The sequence below is a fragment of the Pleurodeles waltl genome, chromosome 4_1 (assembly GCF_031143425.1).
Source record: "Pleurodeles waltl isolate 20211129_DDA chromosome 4_1, aPleWal1.hap1.20221129, whole genome shotgun sequence".
NCBI lineage: Eukaryota > Metazoa > Chordata > Amphibia > Caudata > Salamandridae > Pleurodeles > Pleurodeles waltl.
The window spans coordinates 182,654,402-182,679,710 of NC_090442.1; the positions used below are offsets into that span (position 1 = coordinate 182,654,402).

At 44.4% G+C, this 25,309-nt stretch overlaps 1 protein-coding gene across 1 annotated transcript in view; it reads left to right on the top strand.

The window, feature by feature from the left end:
* TBXAS1 (thromboxane A synthase 1) overlaps window positions 1-25,309 on the top strand; it is a 356,152-nt gene that overhangs the window by 225,701 nt on the left and 105,142 nt on the right. The window contains exon 4 of the mRNA XM_069227996.1: window positions 16,605-16,657. Within this exon, the coding sequence (XP_069084097.1) occupies window positions 16,605-16,657 (53 nt within the window). The remainder of the gene's footprint in view (window positions 1-16,604; window positions 16,658-25,309) is intronic.

The following is a 25,309-nucleotide window of genomic DNA, read 5'->3' on the forward strand; positions in this document are numbered from 1 at the left end:
TTGTGTGTTCTGGGAAAGTTACTGTGATTTACTCATGCTTCCCTGCACTCTGGGGTGGGTTCTATTACTTACCTTTGGTGCCTTCTAATACTCCCAGTGCCCCTCTATACACTATACTTGCCTAGATGGGAAACCGACATAAGCATTTCACTTTCTTAGTATATGGTTTGTGTTCCACCCTAGGCCCATTTCCAACTATTGTGATTTTCACTATTTGCACTGTTTTCAAACTGTTTTTACAGCTACTTCTGCATACTAGTGTATATAATTTGCGCATTACTTACCTCTTAAGGGAGTATAGTCTCTATGGTATTTTTGGCATTTGTGTCACCAAAATAATGTACTTTTATTTTTGTAACACTGAGCATTTTCTTTCATGTGTGTGAGTACTCCGTCACTACAGTGGTATTGCATGAGCTTTGCATGTCTCCTAGTTAGGCATTGGCTGCTCATCCACACTACCCCTAGAGAGTCTGGCTTCTAGACACTGACTACATTTCACTAATAAGGGATAACTGGACCTGGTGTAAAGTGTACGTATCTTAGGTACCCACTACAAACCAGGCCAGCCTCCAACAGTTGTAAATATAATTTACAACCAAACCTATCCTTTACATGCCAGTAATTCAAAAAGGGAATCCTGGCAAGTGTAAATGGTTTTAGTACTGCAGATTTCTCTGCCATAAGAGTGCCAAAATCTGCTGTAGTAAACCCAATGCAAGGTTATAAATGGGTGTTACAAGACGTGGTTTGCCTTGGAAGTTTGTGTCCATCCACAAACATATGTTTGTGGGTGTTCACAAACTGTGATCTAACCCCTTTCCACTCTGGAAGCAGTTGGAGATTTATTCCAACTAAGAGCAGAAGTAAGGAGACCTATCACTCACACGCTAGCTGGGGGTGTAGGGTAAGGGCTTAATCCATGGGGGAAAATGTTTTTCCTGTGGAAGAAAAATGTTTCCACTTGCACAAGATGATCTAATCCCTCAGAGCAGTCATCTCTGCTATAAAGAACTCCACACAGTTGGAATATGACTCTGTGGGACATGTCACCTGACATTTCTAGTAATAATCTTGGAAAATATGCCATTAGTACAGCTTTCTAGGCATAATACCTGGAATGTTGGTCCATAGAAAATAAATATATTAAAACATTGAGGTGGAGGAGTAAATTTATGCCCATATTTTTACATTTATGTTCATCACTCAGCCCCATGGTTGATAAATGAAAAGGGAAGGGTTTCAACAGGTTGAGACTGCAACACCTAGAAACAGTATCAAAAGATATAAAACACAGTAGGCAAAGTGGTTTTATTTAATATTTAAAAAGCCAGCATTATACAACTATTTTAACGCTTCCCAAATAATGCACAATCATGCCATGTGACTTAAGTACTGGTAGTCATGCAGGATTAGTTAACAGTTTTGTGTAGCAGTATTATGAGTTTTGTTAAAAGCACTTTCAATATTAAGAAAAATAAAATAATGTCAATAGGGTATCCTGGCCTAAGACCCCATGTCTGGCACTTTAACTAACATAGTTTAATAACTGTATAATCTATTTTTAGATGTTTTAGTATTCATTTATTGTGTCCTTAACACTTGTAGAAGTCATTGGTTTATGTGACTGTCAGTGTCTAAGTAGAGTTATATAGTCCAGTCTGAGTATGTATCCTTTTCATTTTTGTCAAGTAAAATGCACACACATGTAATACTGTGTTTTCTTATTGTGCTTTCTGACTGAATATGCATTTTTTATGGTCCATAACTTCATACATTTATGTTGTTTCCTTTAACTGTGATGTTGTGTGTGTACTGTTAAAATGTCCTTTTAGTTCTGTGAATGTGTATTCACTGGTCTAAATATACATTTATGGTACCGTTATACATTTTTTGGTTTGAATGTACTTTGTTGATTGAAACATACATTGATTGGAGTGAATCTGCATTAGTTTGTTAGAATGTAGTTTCAGTGTGAAGGCACCATAAACAATCACATTTTTAGCTAATTTTATGTGATTCACGCATTATTGGAGCCAGCATCTTTACAAACGTAGACTACGTTTTAGGTTAAGAGAGTGCCAAAATATATCATAGCTCATCCCAACCCAAGGCCTCATCTGACCTCGACCAGGCCATCCTGAACTTATCTACCTGGATCACCGAATGTGCCGACTTAATTGCCCCGCTGAAACCAGCCAAAACCAATAAAACCTCAACAAACACCATCTAGTACACTTTGGAGTGCTGATCTACTAAGCACAGTTGCTACAAACTCAAGAAACAACGGCGATCCACCAGGAATCCCTCTAATGGAACCACCCATAAAGCAGCCCTCAGCAACTACCACTGACAAATCAAGGAGGCCAAGAGAGCAGCCATCACAGCCCATATTGAGTCAGCAACCAACCACCGCATGAAAGAACTTTTCAGAATAGCCAAAGAATACTCCAACCCTACAGCCACAGAAAACACTATTGACACATCCCAAGAACTCTGCAACACCCTTTCAGATTACTTCCACAGCAAGATCGCCACTATATACAACAACTTCGAACACCCAACCGATGATCTCCAACCTCAGCTCTCTCAACTGCCCAGTGCACACCAACAGAACAATCTCCACATGGTCACCGGTCACCACTCAATCCACCTTGGCCATCATGTCACCATCTACTCTGGGGCACCCACTGACCCATGCCCCCACATGTTCAACCTCCGTACCAACTTCATAAGCATGGAATTAACCAGCATCCTCAATACCTCCACCAACTCAGTAGTTTTTCTGGACATGCAGAAATCAAACCCCTCCTGAAAAAATCCTCCACTGTCCCCAACGAATTCAAAAATCAACGTCTCCCACCACACCCTCATCCAACAGATTTCCCATTATCAGAGTACAAGACCGTGCCCTCAAATGGATCGCCTCCTTCCTGACAGGATGCGCTCAGAGCATCCGACAACCTCCCTTCACCTCCACACCCCACAGCATAATTTGTGGCAAACTCTAAAGTTCATCCCTCAGCCCCACATTATTCAATATCTACATGACCTCCCTAGCTAACATCGTCGGAGCCCACAGACTCAACATCATACCCTACGCAGACGATACTCAACTCATCCTCTCACTGACTGAATACCCTCCACCACCAGAACAAACTTCTGCAACGCCATGACCTGTATAACAGACTGGAGGAAAACAAACTACCTCAACTCCAATAAGACGTAAGTTCTGATCTACAGGAAAAACACCTCCATATGGGACCATAGCTAGTGGCCAGCTGAACTCAGACCCTCTCCCACAGATCATGCTTGCAACTTGGGATCATCCTCGACATTGAACTGACCATGGAGCGGCAGCTCAATGCAGTTGCCTCCTCCTGCTTCCACACCCTCTGCATGCTCCGCAGAATCTTCAGATGGGTCCCAGCTAACACCAGGAAAACCATCACCCAGGCCCTTGTCACCAGCCACCTCGACTGCAGCAATGCACTCTACATCAGCATCTCCTCCCAGCTTCTAAAGATACTCCAGACAATACAGAACACTGCAGCCAGACTCACCCTGGACCTTCCCAGGCATACCCACCTCACCCCCCACCTCAGAAACCTACACTAACTCCCTGTCCAGAAGAGATGCCACTTCAAGCTCCTCGAGCACGCCTACAAAGCCCTGCGTGATCAAGGACCGAACTACATCAATCACTGTCTACTCTTTCACCAACCCACCCAACATCTGCACTCCTTCTCTCTGGTCCTGGTACGCATACCCAGAATCGGGCACAGCGGGGGCAATCTTTTGCCTACATCGCCGCCAAGGCCTGAAACGACCTCCCCCTCTGAACCGCACCCATACTGGCAGGCTTCAGGAACATACTCAAGACCTGGCTCTATGATAGAGACATTGCTTCCGAGCGCCCAGATACCCCCACTGGTGACAGCGAAGGGAGACGGAACTAATGATTACTATATAGTACTGCTTCAACATTGTATGTGTTTTAGAGCCTATATATGAATTATCATTCCTTCCAACAGCATACGAGTTCTCTTCTATTCTAACATACCATCATACAAACTATATAGGTAATATGTGCTGGGAAAGGCAGCATGAACAAGACAATAACTAAAGAATTGTGCTTATACTGGACTATTTGGTACTAATTTCCCAAAACCTCAGTTAGGAGAGGGATGCCCAGATAACTTGTGAAGGTTTTTTCCACTGTCCTATTAGAATGAGCCCAAAACACAGTGTGTTTTAAACTTTACCCTTTGCCACCGATTTCCACTGAACCTAGAACCCAAAATGTCGAATGCTAACAGGTCTATTGGTCCAATGTGTATTATGTTGAGCCTGCATCAATGTCAGTGACCAAGTATGTTTTAAAATGCACCACTGGCAATATACCAAATGGCAGCCCTTGTTATGTGGTGAATGGAGCCCTCACATGTCATTTCACACTGATTCTGAAAATCACTCCACCTCCCCTCTTAGTGTTAGTGCACCCAAAACTTTGAGTCTGGTTGCGCTCTTCTTTGAAGTCATGGCCATTCGCTCAAACACAGATCCCTACGGTTGATGCTTTAATCCACCGAGCCACGAGACACAACATGGTATATTTGAAGAGAGCAGAATGCTTCAACTGTATTTAGCAACGTAAATAGCCTGGAAGAAAGAAGACTTTTTATGCCGGCAAGTTTGATTATTTTTGCAGAAAAATTCAGTGTGCGTACCCTAAGTGACCATTCCAGGGACACAGTATGTGTTTATCACCCAGATCAGGTGGATTGTGTTATAACCTTGCGTATATGGATTGCTTTATCTGCGCAACACGTAAGAGGTGACATATTAGTAGTAGACTCAGAACCCAAGCAAGCATGGGGAGCAGAGCATCAATAGTCCTGTCGGGTGTTTAGACAGTGTGCTAATGATCCGAGGTCCATATGTCTTGTTCAGCTATCCTACGGCCTTCCTCAACAAGTCCACGACGAAGATCCCCATGAATCCATTAATTAACCCAGATGTGATTTGTTAATTTAAATGTCCCTCTTTTTCTTCCTGCTATGTGACAATGAATAATTTGCTGATGGATTTAATGTTTGTGGATAGCTTTTGCTGTTTAAATATTTAAATATCTTTCCTTTAGCAATATCTCCTTTTTTTGTTGTATTTCTTTGTTGTTTTCATGTACTATCAAGTCACGTAGGCAAACATATTTATATTACATATCAAAGCTGAATGTAGGAAAAGAAAACAGATATCAATATTTGTTTTCTGTTGTCTCGACTCCTTGCCGACCCCTCAAACTCCTCAGTAGTAAAAGGACGGCTGTAGATCAGCTTAATAGAATGTGGTGTCATTGGGGGGGGTCAAATGTTTTGTGATGTCACTTCCACTACCCCTGCCTTTTTTGGTGAATCGAGGTATAAGTCTTTGCCCAGTACTAAGGGCCTAGTTAAGAGTTTGGTGGACGGGAAAGCCTGCCCGGCAAATTTCCTGATAGGGTGGCCGCGGCCTTCGTGGCGACCACCCTGCCAGAGTATTTAAGAGTTTACCTCAGGCTCCGCCTGCCAACCTAGCGGGAAACAGGCTACAGCTTGTCTCCTGCTTGTAATCGAGCCAGCTGCAATGCTGTAGCCCGTAGGCACAGCTCAGAAGTTGGTGCAGTGGGCCCCTCAATTGCTCTGTGCACATAAGCCGTTGCACTAACTACACCATTGACAGGTACCCTAATGGACGGATGCACCCAGGGTGTTGTGGGCAAGATCTGTCAGACTAAAGGGCTTTGTCACAGTCTGCAGGGTGGCCCTGGCTTATGATCGGACGTTTGTTGAGCCATTGCTGCAGATATTTACAAGAGCAAGCAAGTTTGGTGTCTGTCTATGCAGTTGAAGCACGGCCATTTTGGAACTACAGATTATTGCAGGTCTTGGGACCCTCCTTGTGGGAGTGAGTGGGAGCATGGAGATAGGAACTACACCAGCTGGAGTCCAACTAGCGAGGACGTCCCTCCTGCTCTGGGACAGTTATGGATAAATAAGAACGAAACCTAGCCTTTCTCAAAGCAACACTGTATGCACACACTGACCAGGCTCATGACAGGGACAAGACAAGGTGATCACTTATCTCCTCTGTTGATTATACTTGATAAGAAGCCAGCTGATGCAGGAAACCACTTCACACTAGCCTCCATCGCATACAAAGCTGTCCAGGCAGGAATCCATCAATACCTAGCTTTGAAATTGAGCACATCTGGCAGCAAACGCCCCCTTTGAAGCTTTTGCCTGAAATTCCGGCGGTTAGGAAATAAAACATTTTAAAATAATATTTCTCAGTCAGAAAATGCACCTAGGATCTCAGAACACGCTCTACCTACAAATTCTTCAAGAAGAAACTAAGGATAATAATGTTCGAACGTTATGATTTATGACCCCACAAGTCGTATACATTACAGAAAAGACTCATGGGGCTGGTTGAGTCAAGTGTAAATTAATATTTTGGTTGATTATTACCATACTCCTAACTAGACTAGAAACTAAACCACTGGAATTATGTGGCAGGGGTGAACAAATTATGCAGCAGGGGATGCACAAATTATGTGGCAAGAAAAGTATACTGCATAATACAGCACATTTTGTATTACTTTATTATTTTGTCATGTTCATACCCTGTCTGAGCAAAGGTTCCACCTCATTAGTACCAGTTTAACTCCTAAACACAGCAATAAGCAACTGGAAGGTGATCAGTCAACCTTTTTGAATGGTCTTCCACTTTGCAGCAACAAATGTCGCCACTTTGTTTTTGTAACTTTTGTTCATTTGAGCTAGAAACAATTTTTTTGTTAAAATCTGCAGATTATTCAGAAGATTATGTGGCAAATGCGGCAAACCCACAATTGTGCAGAAAACTGTACATCAACAAAACCGCATAATTTCAGTACCCCGACTATATGTCACGCTAAGTGATACTACCAAATGACAGTAAAAGAGAACTTTGCCTATTCCGGATTTTTGTGTAAACACATAGTATGTTGTCACTTCCCAAGCTCTTGAGTCCCTTGTAAAACACCGTCGCCTGGATAGCTCAGCTAGCGATGTATATAAGGCTGGGTTTCTTGGCAGCACCTGAGGGAGGTGAGGTGAAGGCATCGTGTGATGAATATATCCCACAGCCAGTGCTTAATTTGTGCTTGTTGTTTCTGGTGCTGAGCACCAGCACTTATTTTTGAGGCCCGGGGCTTATTCTTCTGCCTCAAGCATTTGCTGCGAGCAAAAGACACATATGGGAAAGACGGAGGAAGAGAAAAACGAAAAAGCATCACAATAAGAGAAAGCAGAAAACTTTAAGAGTGAGCTGAAGGGGCCCGAGGTGGCTTCGGGATTACGCTGTCTCAGTATTCCGTGTTCGCACATTTCATTGCAGCAGCCGCGTGTTTAAGAGAAAGGCTTTGAGCACCGGCACCTTTTTATCTACAAATTAAGCACTGCCCACAGCCGCCGGCACTCACACCGCTAGAACCCCTGGGAAGGTTGCTCGGGCTGCTACAGACTTCCACTATTTCACCCTCGTTTCAAACCAGCATCCCCCGTCTAAACATGTTTTCTCCATTCACCTTAAGGGTAGCAACACCTGCCCGCATCTTCACTTCAAAGCCGCCTGGTTGATAAGTATGTATTTTAGGACCAGATGTAGCAAGAAATGCTTTTGCGACTCGGAAATTGCGAGTCGGTGCGACTCGCAATTTCCAAGTCGCAAAAGCATATGCAGAATGGTGTCTCAGACACCTTCTGCGAGTCGCTATGGGGTCGCAAAGACCCACCTCATTAATATTAATGAGGTGGGTCGCATTTTGCGACCCCATAGCGAGTCGCAGCACTCACAGGGATGGTGGCCTGCTGAAGACAGCAGACATCCATGTCTGTGACTGCTTTTTAAATAAAGCAATTTTTTTTAATTTATTTTTTTGCAGCCCGTTTTCCTTAAAGGAAAATGAGTTGCAAAATAAAAAAAATAACGAAACCATTTGGGTTCGGTTTTTCAGAGCAGGCAGTGGTCCATTGGACCACTGCCTGCTCTGAAAACCCCTTTTTGGCAACATTCACAAAAGGGAAGGGGTCCCATGGGAACCCCTTCCCTTTTGTGAATGGGTTACCACCAGTGTGACACTGGTGGTAACTGCGAATTGTTTTGCGACCGCATTCGCGGTCACAAAGCAATTTAGCATAGCGATGCGAGTTGCAAATAGGAATGGGACACCCCTTCCTATTTGCGAGTCGCATTCACAATTTGCGAGTCGGCGCCGACTCGCAAATTGTGAATGAGCATCGCATTTGGCATTTTGCATGGCGCAAACTGCGATTTTCGCAGTTTGCACCATGCAAAATGCCTGCTACATCTGGCCCTTAGTTCCTCGAATGGTCAGAAAGTGATGATGATGATGATTGAGTGTCGTTAGGACTCATGCATTCAAATAACGTATGTCCCCGTCCGAGAAGCAGTGAAACCTGTTTTTCCGGCAGCACTCCCTGCAATTCCATAGCTGGATGCCCATGACCTGGAAGTTAAAAGGTGACCCCGGCCAATGAGAGCAGCAGAGCAGCAGTCGAGTGACTCAACAGGAGGCGACGGAAAAGCTTCTACTGAGACTTCAAAGGACGCTGTCTCACTCTCGGGTGATGTCCAGCCCCTACTTCACTTTCAAAGCTCTTCGTCCATAGAACGCGGCCTGTGTCTCCATTCTGTTGCATTGTATCTTGTAATCAGAAGGAATAGAACTCGGCTGTCACCCGGCAACGGGGGAGGCATTCGAGAAGGGAGAGACGGCAGTTAGATGAAGGAGTTGCGGTGGACAGCCGGGCAGGGTCGTTACGAATAAACTAAATTACCTGAGAGGAGAACTGGTGTATTCTGTTTATTCACGACATATTATTGGCGACGAGGGAACCCGTGCACGACCCTGACCCAGTGAAAGACGTGAGACGTCAGCTGTGCTGGAAGTGCCGAGGATTTGCGAGAAAGAGAAAGGTGTCAGCAGGATGAGGATCGGCAAGTTCGGCGAGTGAGGTTTAGTGAGCGCAAAGCAGCGAGATTTGTTATTAATAAAAAAAAAATAAAAAAAATATATAAAGAAAAAGAAGGAAGTAACCAGCGCGGCACAGTCAACGAAGTGGTTGCTAAGCAATGTTAGGCAACGCGCGTGCAAGGGACTAAAGCGCGCTACGATTAACACGTAGCGGTTGCTAAGCAACACCAGGCGACGCGCTTGCAACAAACGGAGTAGTTTTAAAGCGAAATGCGAAGCGGCATTTTCTTAAATCAAACAAACAAAAGGAACGTGTAAATAGAGAAGAGATCGTTTTAATATATTTAGGACAAATTGTATGATACAATGTAAATATAAGGAAACTGTACAAAGACAGCGTATACAACAGTTGACTGTACAATTTACAGTGTGAATAAGTAGGAAAGATAAGAAGTGTAAGTGAACATGGCAACACACTCCATTATTCCACCACCTGCATTTTTACAACTCCCTGGTGAACCCTGCATGGCCTGGGAAGATTGGAAGGACGCTTTTATGACTTATTTAGAGGCCATTGGAGGGGAAATGTATGTTGAAAAAAGGAAATTGGCGATATTGAAGCATTGTCTGGGGGTGGAAGGAAGGAAAGTTTTGAAAACTTTACCAGTACATGACACACAAGCAGGAGATTCAGATCATGAGGAAGATGTATATGAAAATGCCATGAAAGCGTTGGAGGAAAATTACGGAAGGAAAATCAACATTGTGGTAGAACGTCATAAGTTTTTTTCATGCACCCAAAAACCGGATGAAACAATTGATCAGTTTGTCAATAGTCTACGAAGACTAGCTATTTCTTGCAAATTTAGAGATATGCATGATGAAATCATTCGGGACCAGTTTATTAATAGGGTGAAGGAGGTGAAGATACAGGAGAAGTTGTTGAGTTTAAAGAATCCGACATTGGATAAGACGGTGGAAGTTGCAAGACATGTGGAAAGCACGTCTCGATATGTTAAGGAGCTTAATAATACAAGTAGTACTAGGGAACAAGATATAGTAGGAGAAGTACGATATTCTAACAAGTATACAAGGAAATTTGAAGATAACATGGGGAAGAGAAAGGAGTGCTTCAGGTGTGGAAGTGGTAAACACCTAGCAGAAGCAAAAAATTGTCCAGCCATAAACACGAGGTGTTTCAAATGTAAGAAGGTAGGACATTTTGCTAGGGTATGCAGAATGTCTAACGAAACCAAATTCAGGAAATCTGTAAATGCAGTAAGAAGAGATGGACAAGAAGACAGTAGCACTAGTGAAAATGAATTGGAAGTCTTAGTTGTGGAAGAAGGAGCTACAACAGTATGCACTCAATTTGGAAGTAAAACCATGGAATATAAGCCACCTAAATGTGTTGTAGAGATAAACGGGAAAATGACACACATGTGGGCGGACTCATGTTCACCATTTACTTTAATAGACGAACAGGTATGGGGCGATTTGAAAAACAACTAACTTAAACCCACGGATGTAGTACCGGAAGGGTACAGTGGGGGCAAACTGCCTGTAGTAGGTTACTTTGAAGCAGAGCTAAGATTTAAAGATAGAGAAACACAAGGAAAGGTGTATGTTGTGCAACAAGGACGATCATTACTAGGATGGAAGGAGCAGCGTGCATTGGGCATAGTTTTGGACCCCAATCATCCCGAACAAGTGTTGTTAACAAAGGAAAGCAGAGATGGGAAGTGGATAGCTGCTTATCCGGAGCTGTTTAAGGAAAAGTTGGGTTGCCTCAAAGGTTTTCAACACCGGATAATTTTAAGAAAAAATGCTGTGCCGAGGGTGCACAAGGCACGGGCAGTACCGTTAGCGCTGAAAGGAAAATTAAAGGAGGAACTTCAAAGACTGTGTAAGGAGGGTGTGATTGAACCGATAGAAGTGTCTGAGTGGTTAAGTCCTATTGTAATAGCCAGGAAACCTGATGGCCGAATTCGCATGTGCGTGGACTTGAGGGATCTGAATAACAGCATATTGATTGACCGGTATCCATTACCAAGAATACATGAAATGTTGGCTAATGTTCGAGGTGGGAAATATTTTACCACGCTGGATTTATCGAATGCATACCACCAAGTGTGTCTATCAAGGGAATCCCGACATTTAACGTCTTTCATAACGCCAGAAGGGGCGTTCCAATTTGTTAGGATGCCGTTTGGTTTGGCATCTGCGTCTGCCGTATTTCAGAGGATAATGCAAAAAACCTTGAATAATGTTAACAATGCACTAGTGTTCCAGGACGATGTACTAATTTGGGGCAATAGTGAACAAGCGCATGATGTGGTACTGGAGAAGGTGTTGAAGAAGTTGGAGAAAGCAGGCCTTATCATAAGTAGGGAAAAGTGCAAGTTTGGAGTAGAAGAAGTGGAGTATTTGGGACACACACTAAATCAACATGGGGTTAAACCAAAAAGGAAGTTGTTGGACGCCATTGCAAATGCCCCTGCACCGCAAAATAAAGATCAACTGAGGTCATTTTTGGGTTTGGCTGAATACTACACGAAGTTTGTGGATCATTTTGCTGGGAAGGTACATGTGCTAAGGGAGTTAATGAAAAAAGGCTGCCATTTTCAATGGTCTAGTGAATGTCAAGAAGCATTCGAATTGATAAAAGAAGCAATTGTGAAAGCTATCACGTTGAAGCCTTATGACCCACTTGATGAGACAATAATAGTGGCTGATGCCAGTAATTACGGGTTAGGGGCAGCATTATTGCAAAGACATGATGGAAGAGAGAGAGTGGTGGCGTTTGCGTCACGCACGTTGAAGGGAGCAGAACCGACGTACTCTACCATTGAGAAAGAGGCCTTGCCATGCTGGTGGAGTGTGCAGCATTTCCGAGTATATGTATGGGGCACGAAGTTTGAGCTGCGAACAGATCACAAACCATTGATTGACATTTTTACCGCCAAAGGAGCTAGTAGAGCTACACCGAGGATTGCAAAATGGATGTACAGACTGCAAGAATACACATTTAGAATGAAATATGTACCTGGGATAAAGAACATAAGTGCAGACTGTATGTCTAGGTTGCCGGTGTGTGATGATGAGGTGTATGAAGAAGATGAGTGGGTGGTAGCGGACATTTATGAAGCAGGGTGTGCCATAAGTAGAGAAGAATGGGAGAATGCAGTGCGGGAAGATAGGTTAATGAACAGGATAATGAAGGAATTACCATGGGTTAATAAAAAACATTTGGATGTTGATATGGGTGAGTTTAAGCAGGTGTGGGAGGAATTGTCGGTCATGGAGGGTGTGTTGAGAAGAGGAAACAGATTGGTGGTGCCTGATGGTCTGAAAGAAAGAGTATTAAGGTTGATGCATGAAGGGCATGGAGGCATGTCGGCTATGAAAAGGAAGGTGCGGGTGGATTTTTGGTGGCCAGGGATGGATAAGCAAATAGAAAGGTATGTGAGAAATTGTGCGGCATGTATGTCAAGCGACAAGTCACATGTGTTGTTAGAGACTACAATTAAATCACAAGGGTTGCCGGAAAAAGCGTGGTATAGAGTAGCTATAGATATTTGTGGTCCATTTGAATGTTTGGGATGTTCTGATAGATATGCGATAATTATGATGGATTATTATTCAAAATGGCCAGAGGTAGCGTTTGTGAGGGAAGTGAAGTCAAGTAATGTCATTGCATTTTGTGAGGAAATATTCAGAAGGGAAGGTTGTCCCGGAGAAATGTTAAGTGATAACGGACCGCAATTTTCTTCGAGTGAATTTTTGAATTTTCTTAGAAGGTGGGGAATCAAGCATTGTAGGACACCTGTGTACCATCCCAGGGGAAATGGTATGGTGGAACGGTTTAACCGAGTACTAGGAGAAACTATTCAATTAGCCTTATATAATAATTTATCATGGAAGTCCCAAATCAAGGATATGCTGTGGAGTTATAGAACTACTCCTCATAGTGTGACAGGTGAAACCCCGTTTGTGATGATGAAAGGTAGGATACCTTGTACCATGGCTGTGCCTGCATGGATGGGTAAAAGTAAAAGTAAAATGGTTGATACAGAGCGGGTCAGGGAAAGGGTGAAGTCGTACCAACATCGATATGAATCTAGACACAATGATAAAATTGTGAGAGAGCAGAAAGGATACGAAATAGGGGTTTGGGTTAGAGTTAAGATAGGGAATATGGCAAGAAAGGGAGAATCTAAACTATCGGAACCAAGGTGCGTGTTGAAGCTGAAGGGAAATTGTGTTAAGCTATCGGATGGTAACTGGTGGAATGTGAGAAAAACAGTGAAATGTTCGGATATAGAGATAAATGAATGGTTGAAAAGGAACGAAACGGAGAAGAGTGACTGGAGAAAAAAATATAATAAAGAACAATGTAAGAGCGAGGGCATAATAAAAAGAGTCAGTGTAAGGGTGAGGCAACCCTCTAGGTTGTTGAAGGATTTCGTGTGAAAGCAGTATTGTAGTTGAAGTAAATTTATGGTTATTAGTAGTAGTAAGTGTTTATATGTTATTGTAGGATAGGGGATGTGTTGCATTGTATCTTGTAATCAGAAGGAATAGAACTCGGCTGTCACCCGGCAACGGGGGAGGCATTCGAGAAGGGAGAGACGGCAGTTAGATGAAGGAGTTGCGGTGGACAGCCGGGCAGGGTCGTTACGAATAAACTAAATTACCTGAGAGGAGAACTGGTGTATTCTGTTTATTCACGACATATTACATCCCTCAACCCATTTTCGGAGATTTGAAGAAACACTAGTTCCTGCTGCTCAGAACAGCGAACCTTGGAACCAAGCAGGCCTTGAAACACACTTTCCGGAAGCAGGGTCCCTCCCTTCTGAGCTGCGAATGAATCCGCCTCTGATGACATTCTGCAGGAATTAAAAACCTTCCCTTCCAATCAGGAATCAAGAACGTTTCTAGCCCTCTAAATAAAAACATAGTGGCGCAATAATGTGTTGCTCTTCTGGTTCAGCTGCCGGGTCAACCCCAGCCCCACCCCCTCCACCTCTCCCCTGCTGTCCTCTCATCTAGCCGTGCTAACATGAGCCTCGTTTTTTTCTTCCCAGCTACATTAATAATAAGGATCCAGTTCTCCGCACGTTGACCTCACATATAAACACCCGCCGATATCCTTCAGAGGGGAGCAGCGTTGTATAAAATGCATAGAAAAATAAAGTCAATAAGGACCACACTGCTGTCTGATATCTGATAGTTACTGGACGCCTCTCTGACTCGGGTCAGACCCGGGCTTCATCGGTTCTGCAGCCACACACTAGTCATCAAGAGATTGCCACATCCCGCTGCGGCCTTCTCCGGCTGGAGAGAGATACTTAAGAACTCAGCAGCAAAGACATCTCACTGCGTTAATGCACAGAACGCAAGGATTTGTATGTGACTCTGAGATCACAGTCTCATCCTTCTGAAGTCGCTCAGATGGGTTTCCCAGAGACCTATGAAGGCATGAACAAAGTGGGCAATTGTCCAAGGCCCCCACTTTCAACGGCCCGCCGAGGAGAGTAAACCTTCTCTCCTTTAGACCTCTTTCTATTCTAATTCTCTAGCTAAACCTCTCTCCTGCTCTGCCTGCATCTGTTCCGGACTCTTTCTCCACCCATGGTCTTCTGGATTTTGGGGGTTCTGGCAATACCTATTTCAATGTACTTTACGTGTTTTTTGTGACCATGTTAAAGTTTAACATATAATTTAGTATTGTTTGGCAACATGCAGCATTGAATTATCAAAAATTGGGTGATAAAATTCAAATTTATACCATAAAGGGGGCTACAAATAAGTCTTGCCCAGGTCCCTCAAAATCCTTAAGATGCCACTGGGTGTCCTCTCTATTAGGACATCATTAATGTTTGCCTATAGTGCCTTAAGGCATTCTAGACGCATTGTCTAACAATGGTATGTGTAAAGGTGAAAAAGGAACAGTGAAACGTACACAGAGAACAACCTAGAAAACTCTGCTTATGGGTCTGGTAACTCACTTACGGGTTCTTGCACAGAGGCATAACAAAGGCCCCCGCAACGTGGGGCCACAAGCTCGAGGGGGCCCCCTCAGCACAACACCTTGGCCTGAGAGCTCGTGAATGAGTCCGGAGGAGGTCCCGTCTGTGTTCTTTGCAATGTGTTTGGTACACCGCTGTTCTTGCAGCGCCGGTCTGCACTGTCCGGATTACAAGTTGCACGGTACTGGTGGGCTGCAAACTCTGCATGTGGAATCACCCTAACCCTGCAGGAACTCCAATTCAATAGAGTGAAGTTGAGTTGAACCCATAGAATGGGAAAGACTCATGTGGACTAAGATTTAATGTTCCGCAAAATCACACAAAGTCAAGACTCCCTGGGATTTAACACATTCATGTACCACCTGCTCCCTGGAGATGGTTAAGGTGCAGGGAGGTGGAGTGAGGGTGGAGGGAGTAGCAGAGAGGAGGGGAAGCCAAGTTCTGGCAGGAGGAAAGAGGCTTGGCTGCTCATGTGATTTTACTAGGCGGAATTACCTTATTATCTTAAGATAATATTTGTATCATTAATACTGAACTGTGTACAATTTCTATATCTAATCTTAAAGCTCCACGCCCCTAAGTTAACTGGCCAAACTCTGCAAGCAAAAACACTCTGGAAGAAACGAAAATTAGATCGAAATAGCCTGCAGCAATACAATTGGGAATGGCAAACACGAAGAACAAAGTTCTAATGATGCAACTCCCTGAAGTGTTACTAGCCATGAGACAAAATTCAGCAAAAAAGGAAATCTGCAAATTGCTCCAGTGAGTAAAACCTTAGCAGACATCTCATTGGAACACCAAATGGGGGTGTTGTTCTTCTAGAACCATAGATGTAATCCCTTCTTATCATTCAACCACCTCAATACGTTCACTGGGTCCCATCCATCCACCCACACCCAGGCATTAAATCATCTTCTCTGACCCAACCTTTCATCCATCTATACCCATTCGTTCCACATATCCATAAATCCTTGTATGCGCCCCCTCCTCAGTGGATTCTCACACATCCGTCTGTTTGTGTCTTCATGGGCCCTACTGTGAGACCTTGTCTACCATCCTCAGAATGTAAATGTTTGCATCAGGTCTGCCCACCCCCTTCCACTTATCAAGCGTGCATGCTTTTTATGCATTATCAGATGAGCATTAGTGAGCATATCGCCTGATTGCCTCCTGTAAATGAGGATTTGTTTCTGAGCATCACGTGGCTTCCCTTGTAACCGGGAAGACCATCAGAGGGGCTTTTGTTTGCCTTCCACAAGCTTCTGCCCTTCTTACAACCTTCCTCCACCGCTGTGATGAGCAGAAGCAGAGGCGCGGGCCTGGTTCTAATGACGGTCACGCGCCTGTCGTGGGTGGTTGTGGGTCTTCTCCATAACTTTATGGCGCTACACATCTGTTTGCAAACACCACTGGCTGCTACTAATCCTCTGTGTGTGTACTTTTGATTCGTCTCCTGTGCTTTTGTTTGGGTTTTTCTACCTCTGCTAATCAAAAGAAGAGATTAAAGCTCAAAAAGCCTCAAAGCATGTTTCTTTTATTGCATTTAGGGCTTTTGGGAAGGCGACCGAGCGTTGATGGAGGGCTATGGACCGATCTGTGGGTAAGCAAGCACCATCTCTTGTGGTTTGGCGTTGTGAGTGGGGAAGCTGTGTCACTGCAGTGGTGTGGCATCAGCGTGCTGTGTATGTTGGCGCTTCCCTGCTGTGTGCCAGGCTGCCTGGTGGAAGAGTCTTTGAGTGAGTGAGCTACACTGAGAAACAGCGAGAGGACTCAGAAGGAGAAGGTATGATCTTGGAATACCACTATCTCCTGGGGGACATTCACTGTAATAGTGGTGACCAGTGCTATTTAAAGGACTCCACATGTAAATGAAAAATATGCATTTGGGGTGCTTCAAACCCCAGAAGTGTCTTACGTCTCATGGCATAAACAAAAAAGTGATAGATGGAATGTTTGAATTAATCTCAGCCAGTCACGTGAGAAATGGATGCTGCATGCTGTCTACTCATCGACAAAGTGAGCATGGGGCATGCTTGACTGTATGGCGAAAGGGATCTACTTTGGATCTATTGTGTGAGTGGATCATAAAATGGAGAAGCAAGAGAGCGGGCCAGGCAGGGACATGAGTTTTTGGAACCACCCCCCAGATCATTCCTGAGTTTCTTCTAGATGGAACAGGCATGTGTGAATAGAGAGAGGGGCACAGGTGTCCTTTCTCAAGTGCAGGGACTGCATGTTTGCCTAAAAGTGTACTGCAGCCACACTTGGGCACTAGCCAGGTGAGGAAGGCTCTGCCCATTTTGTGACATTTAGTTTGTAAGCCGCTGTCAAGGAAAACCCATCCGCCCTCCTTTCTGCCAGATCTGCAGATCAAAGACATGAGCAACTGTGTGAACAGAGACCAGCTCCGGTGGTTGTACATGGGAAGGGCGGTCCGAGATGGCATATGATCCCCTTTTCCCCACCAAACCTCACTGGCTAGTACCACATTTCACTTGCTGCCAGCCCATACAATCACCTCTTCCCCCATGAATATACTAGCCTGTTTCAATTTAAAAAACATACATTAAACATTTTTGGCATGCATGTTTCATGCTGCATAAGCCACTAAAAAGCAACATTAACCCATAAAATTCAGTTCAGTCAGCTGGCTCATAAAAGTAAAATCTGGCCGTGAGTGTACAGCAGCAGTTGAGAAAAAAGTTGAGAAAAAAGTTAGGTCATGGGTATAACCTTCCATAATCGTCTCATCCAGCCAGGCAAGCAAGGTGGCATAACATTGTTGAGAAGGTATAAAATACAGACCAGAGATATATCTGAGTGGTATGTCTGGCTACTGTACGTGCGAGAAGATGCAAGCATGGTTATAATCCATAGTCCTCTCTGTCTTCCATATGGGGAAGGCCGTCTGTCATCCAGCCGGGATCGCAATACAGTGGACTTCCAATGAGACAATCAATTACTACTGCCCTATTCTTCAGATAAGTGGAAGGGTCTTCTTCCTTTGTCCTTTTATTGTTGGCTTCCACCTTTTCTTCCTCTTCTTTCTTTGCTCTCATCTGTTTCCATGCTGCTGCCAGGAAGTCTGCCATTGGACTGGTTACATTTGAGTTTGGTTTCCACAGGAAATAACCATGATTCATTGGACCTGATTTCAATGTCTTTTTATTTCACTTGCAGCACGTGTCCAGAAATAGTCTTTACCTGGTTCCCTGTCTTCTCTGGGTGACTCTGAATTGAACCATGTTTCCTCAAGCCACCAGAAAATGCCTCTTCTCTCCAGGTGACTCTAGGTTCATCAGATAAGATTATATCCTCCACCAAGTGGAGAGGTCTCCCTGCAAGCAGTTGATTTGGCATAGTTTCTGCTAGACCACATTTTGTTGTAGTCAAGCATCAGCACAATACCCACGGAGACCTATGAAGCGAGCAGGACTCTAGAGATCACTGCCTCCCTCAGAAGTCTGTGGAAGATGGGGGACAGGAGTATGATGATAATTCTGAAGTACTGCTATTTCCTAGCACCAGATGTGGTTACTCCAAGCATTTACATGGTGAACATGTACTCAGTAATCATCCCATACTTCGCCTGCTTACACAGGTCCCACATTCTTATCATATCATCCGAGGTGTCAGCACCCCTCACCCTACAAGGCATGCGTGCACTTGGTGGCTGAATGCACACAACACTGCTCAGGCCTTATCAGAGCCTACACATTCTCCACAGTAGTTGCTGCTTTAACCACCTCTCTGACCTTGGAGACTTTTAGGTAACCAACATACCTACCTTCATCTTTATAAGATATAATATTATCAACCCCAGAGAAACCAGTTAGAGTGCTCTTTCTAAATTGCAGCGTAGTGATTTGGTTTCTCCTACTACCAGTGTTCATTTTTGTAAGATGTGATTGTCTGGTGTTGAGATTTACATGTAAATATGTGACGCACAAAACCTGCATAAAGGTCCTGTTTTGGATGAAACTGATATTGGCTGTGATGTCAGTTAAATTCTGACAGCGTCTCAAATATTCTAAGTACACTGAAAAAAACTACGGTGAAGTCTTACCGCAAATACTATGATATTCTTACTTTAACTTCTTGTATGTATCGCTTTTGCTTATAAGCTAAGGTCCGTTTTTGCTCCACTATTACGTTGGAAGTAGGCCTTCGTGGATTTTGCAACACGGTAGGAACAATTAGAATAATTGATATAGTTGCAAAGGTTTGGGACTGCGCATCATTGATTGGACAGGAGTGGTTTGTCAAACCTGGTATTTAAATTGTTTTGATTCAATGCCAGCATATTGGCTTTAATGGGAGGATTATTTCCCATCTTGCCTATTTTGCAGTACCTCCTGCCACAAGGGCAGTCAACTTCCCCCATCTGCTGAATCTGATGTTCTGAACAGGTCTAGCAACTGCCCCTTGCATCTGTATTAGGGGGCTCTTTGTCGGGATGCACTAACCTTTGTGATCAGAATCCAACTGGAGCAATGCACCTTTCTGTATCTCACCACATCCACCATCATTGGCCACATTCACAGAGATATGAGAGCCAATGGCAAAAACTGGGAAAGGGGAATGGGATAATAGAGATATAGGACTCCATCACTCTGATGCATCACTTCTGTTAAGCTAGATTTTCTCCAGGACGTTGTAGACATCTATAAGACAAAGATATATCTTAAGTAACTTGTCATAGAAGGTTCAATTCTGAATTGAAACAGTGAAAGGTTATACCTTAGCCATATCTCTCTGCAACCAACCCTGTGAAAACTAAGCACATGGAGAATGACTACCTAAAATATATGTATATGAAATCAATTTTCCTTTCACCCAAAGGCTGAGGCAAAAGCTGCACTCAGATGTGCTTAAACAGGATATTTACTTCCCAAACTTAATGCGTTTTGATCACAAAGGGTCTTGTTCATCGCAATACGTCAGAGGCTTCGAGCACCTCTTCGTGAAGCCCCTAAGCTCCTTGCCTCTTCGTGAAGCCCCTATGCCCCCCACCTCTTCTCTGTTAGTGTCGGGGGTCCCTGTGCATGAGCTTGCTGGGCCTATGCCTCTCAGATTGTACCCGTCTCCCCAGCTCTGGGCGACATTTTCCCCTGCAGCTTGTGATTGGGATTCAATGCCACAGAATCCACTGGACAGGTCCTACAGGGCACACCAGTGCATCAAGTAGTGCACCTGGCATCAGTGACTTCAGTGAACACACTATTTCCATATTTTGTGCGTTTGTCTCCGCCTTTTTGGATGAGGGGAAAAGTGATGAATGAAGGTTCTGCAGATATATTGCTTTATCTTCGTTAGGGCACTGGAACTGGCAGCTGATTGTGAGTTTAGATAGATAGATAGATGAATAGATCGATAGACACAACAGTACTTCTCCATATGACTCGCATAACTACCTCAAGCTTCATCACTGTGGACTCCTGTGGAGGATGAGTTATGGTTTCCACTTGACTCCTGAAGAACTGTAAGGTAACCAGTAACATTATCCTTCTGTTGTTCACTAGTCTTGGTCATTTTTACATACAAAATAGCACTCCAGTACCTTACGATTTACATTTATATATGTATTGTTGCCTAAGAGTCCTTCATGTTCTATCACAGGGTAACCCGTAGTCAAATCTAACAACTCCCAGTCTAAGAAGAGTTTACATGAATGTTCAAGAAATAGCTCAAAGTGCATTGTCATCAATAGCACAACTTTATAAACACTTTTCTGTATTCCCAATGTCCATAAATACAAATCCATAGGAAGCAATAGGTCTTGGCTAGGAAATCTGAGATCCATAGAGCGAAGTCCTGGCTGCAGCCATTCTGTATCTCAGTTGCTTAGCAGAGACGCCGTAGGTCACGAGGGGAGTTATAACCAAATATCCGCAGTCTCTCCAGAAAACGCAGGAGTTCATAACCTGCTAGGAATTGTAGTTCATTTGTGAGTGCTGCCATGTAGCACATTGCCACACATGCTCAGTTTCAATCAAGACAGTGCAGACACTCCGTGATGACTTCCTACCTTTGCAGCCCAGAAAGAAACTTAGTCAGTGGAGTATTGCTTCTCCCACCTTCGACACATACTAAGCAGTAAGCAGTGTCTTCAGCTCTGCTTCCTGGCAGTGTTCAGGGTCTTTTCCCCTCTAATCATCTAATATGGAGAAACTGTGGGCTTCCTTGTATCACAGAGACTGGGCTCTGAATCCCCTTCAGCTACTCTTGATTTCTGAGAGATAAAAGGACATGAGTCACAGAGACCTTAAGGGTTCAGCTGATGATGTCACTTGGATCAAGAGGAGAAGCTGGCCGCTGGCACAAGGTCTCCTGCTTCCAGAAATAAACATCATGCCCACTTCATAACATCTCCTTGTCGTGAGTCATTTTAAAGAGGAGTCAAAAATACAAAGAAAACTGAACTGGATCCAGGCTCCTAAGAAAGGAAATGAGCACACCTAAGCCAAGAAAACTAAAAACCGACCTCGTAAATAAATTAACCTAGCTCCTAAAAAGAAAACTATAAGAGAAATGTGTGCAGCCTGGCAACTTTCTTGTCCTAAACTCTTCTCCCCTTTCCTCCAAGTAATGTATGTATGCCGGCCCAAAAAGGAACTAACAAGCCACATGGCTTCCTAAACCTCATTTGAAATCGCTAAAGGGGAATAAGTGATTCAGGCAATCTTGATTTTTTTTTTTTTTCATCATCCAAATCTCATACTGTGATTTAGGCAGTGCAGCCCCCTTATACGCTTTGATTTTGACTCTCATAAACTTGCCTAGGGAAATTAACATACTCCAATAGTGACACGAATAATCGCGGATTCTCCCACATCTCCCTCCGAGATTAGTTTCAGTTTCTCAGCAGGTGAACCCCTCACACTGTGAGGGGAATCCCACAGCACCGCTTTCCAAGACTCTGAATGCTACATTTCAAACAATACAAAAAGCTGTCTTGTAACAGTGTATTTAGCAATGTTCCAAAAAGAGAAGTGCGTTCGCCGAAGCTAGTGCCATCCTTGTACTTCTGTTGTTGCTCTAATGAAAGGTGTCACATTACACTGCATAAAGGATTCTTTCCTGAACTGCTACAGCACAAAACAGCCATCAGTGCGTCTCGCTAGAGACGTATCAGTAAACCCTCCTCAACATTTCATCACAATATTGTGACAGCTCCCTGTTCCCAAGATGGATGGCTGCTCCCACTTGTTGTAATGCTAGTAATGGGTGCTTATTATGGAAGCTGATCTATGTGGGTGTTTGACAGTAATACCCTACCCACCCACTGCCTCGAGTGCCTTGGTGTGCAGATGTTAGTGGGAGGCAATATTCATTTAAGAGCACACGTGATGCTGGCCATCTCTGTGTCTGAAGCACAGTCTCCTGCAGTGAATGCTGCCTGTGGGATACTTTCATCCAAGCCTGCTCTGAGGCTGAGGGTGATTTTAGTGAAGAGACTCTGCGTTTAGAGTCTGGCCATAGGATGACTATTTTGTTTGTGAGGTAAAACGATAGGTTTTGCACTGCTACCGGGATGAATCAACGAAGGTGTAAATTGGTGTGGTGTCATCAATTCCCCGGAGAGACAGTGACATTCCTTTGAGGAGTTTACCACCGCAGCGGTTTGTGCTCAGTAGTGGATGCAGGGCTTGTTGTATCCTCAGTAGTTTATTATGTATGCTGTTCAGTCCTTAAGGAGTTTTCACTTCACCCATCATCTTTGATTTCCTTCTCCCCATTTCAGCTGTCTTGAGTCGTCGGTGTACTCAGCATTGACATCTGTGTTAGTGAGTTTTGTCTTCTGGATTTTTAATCAATCCTCCTCAGCTTGATCCAGCAGAAGCCATTGATAACTCATGGGCAGTTTGTTGGTCGGAGTGCTTTCTGAATTTCATCTTCAGAGGATTTAAGAGGGCAATCTGATCGGCGTGACTGGATTGAGCTGCAAGGTAAAATGTGGGCATTCAGTCACTTCACAGAAGATATTCCTGGAAGGTGCATAGTTTAGGATTTGGGCATGGCGTGGCCAGGGCACGGACCAAGATGGCCGAGGTCTGCTGAAGCTATGGTGGAGTTGCCACCCGCATTTAAAACCAGCTAGAAATGGTGTGCAAAACGTTGGGATAGTGTGTTCACTGTTGTTGCTGATGCTCAAGTGCACTTCTTGAGGCATTGGTGTGTCCTGTTTGATCCGTCAAGTGGATTTCGTGGCCTTCAATCCCAATCGTGAGCTGCAGGGGCAAATGTCACCCAGAGTTGGGGAGACGGGTGCAGTCTGCGAGGCACGGGCAAAGCAATGTCGGGGGGCACAAAATGCGCAGGGATCCCCTACACTAACAGAGAAGAGCTGAAGAGTGTAAGGACTTCATGAATGGGTGCCGATGCCACTGACATATGCAAGGAGTGAAGGGGTGGGAGACGTATCATAATGGCTGCACCAACAGACGAAATTGGAGGAACAAGTGAACCCTTAGCAGTCATGGAAAGATACCCCTGACCAAGGCAATGCACCTGGCGTCACTCTGTGCACAGGCCAGCTACTGACTGACAATGCAAAAGTAATCTGACGGGGTTTGACACACTTACAGAGCGGAGTGTTGCAGGCCGCTCATCTCTGCAGGAAGCCACGTATGTTGAGTGTTTGACAAGGTGACGCTCATGCTCTGCATCACATGGCACGCGTTCAAAAGTGCTGGGATAAAAATATGCATCGGTGTGAGGCGATCCTAATTATTACCATCTGAGACATCTGATGCATTTGTGGGGAATGGTGTGACCTTTCAACTCTTCATGGACATAAAAGCACGAATGCTCGCCCTCAAGCATCACCACATTGAAGGATGGGAGGGAGCCTGCAGCTGAGGGCCTGGGAGCACCCTGATTTCTATTTGAGTGGCCATATGTGATTCAATTTCAGCTTATACAGTGGTTGGTCTCTTGCTCGCCCATACTCTGCTGATTTTGCATAGCTGCGAAGGTCTCCATAGGCCAGCCCACTGAATGTCCTAAAGAAAACCCACCAAAAGTTGGTTAAAAACTTGTTTAACGCCTATACACAAAGGAAATCACATTTAACAATAGATCCTGGCGCAGGGGAGAGTCCATTGAGGGACCTCATCGACACCTTTCAACTGTTCTGTTTAAAACTGAACTACATGAGGGGATAAAATCATACTTAGCAGAGAGCTGTAAATCCTCTGATCAGACCTTACCTATACAATTGTGACCCTTCGCAATGATGTAGACTCCGCTGGATCAAGGGTTCTGGAGGCAGGAGCTACAATCCAAAGACTGGGGGACACAAACAAGGACCGGACGAGCTGTCTCCATGGCTTCCAAATGCTCACAGATGCTGCAACACTCACAATTGAGGATTTGTAAAGGCGCTTGGGATGTGAAAATATTTGAATCAGGAATCTACAGGAAGGCACAGAGAGCACAGACGTGGCATTATGTGAAGGGCCTCTTTGACTGTCTGGTGCCAGGTGAACATAGACACGCTTGGACAGGCCCACAGAGTTGGTCAGCGTACCCTGGAGAATTCTACTGGGCCCAGGTGTATCTTAGTAAAAGTTAATGATTTTCAATTAAAAAAGAGGCGGTTCAGGCAGCAGCATGAAAGCAAGAGGTGATAAAGACATAGGCCCTCATTACAACATTGGCGGTAAAAGCCACTTACCGCCGTGCAGAAGACCGCCAACACACCGCCGCGACCGCGGAATTCCGCCACAGCTATTATGACCCACAGTTCGGAATCCACCAAAATTCAGACACCCACACAAGTCCGCCACACCAAAGGTCAGTGATTAACTGGCGAAAACAAAACCTCCACGTCACGGCAACAGAAATACGCCCACACTATCACGACCCACGAATCCACGCGGCTGTCTTTCAACCGCGGTATTCCATTGGCGGTACACACTGCCGCACTCAAAATACACACACATTTACAAAACACAGCCACATTGGATAATTCCAAATACACATACCTGATACACATACACACACCACTCCCACACACCCAATACAATATAAAACACACACCCACATCACCCACAAACCCCTACGACCAAAAATTCAGAAAGAAGGCCGGAGAGAGACACCACTAGCAAGAACAGCATCATCCACAGGCACACAACACCATCACCCACAGAACTTCAACGCACCTCACACAACACACCACTCCATATCAGCACACTTATCACCACACCACTCCACCCCACACATCACCTACACCACCCCATGGCACGGC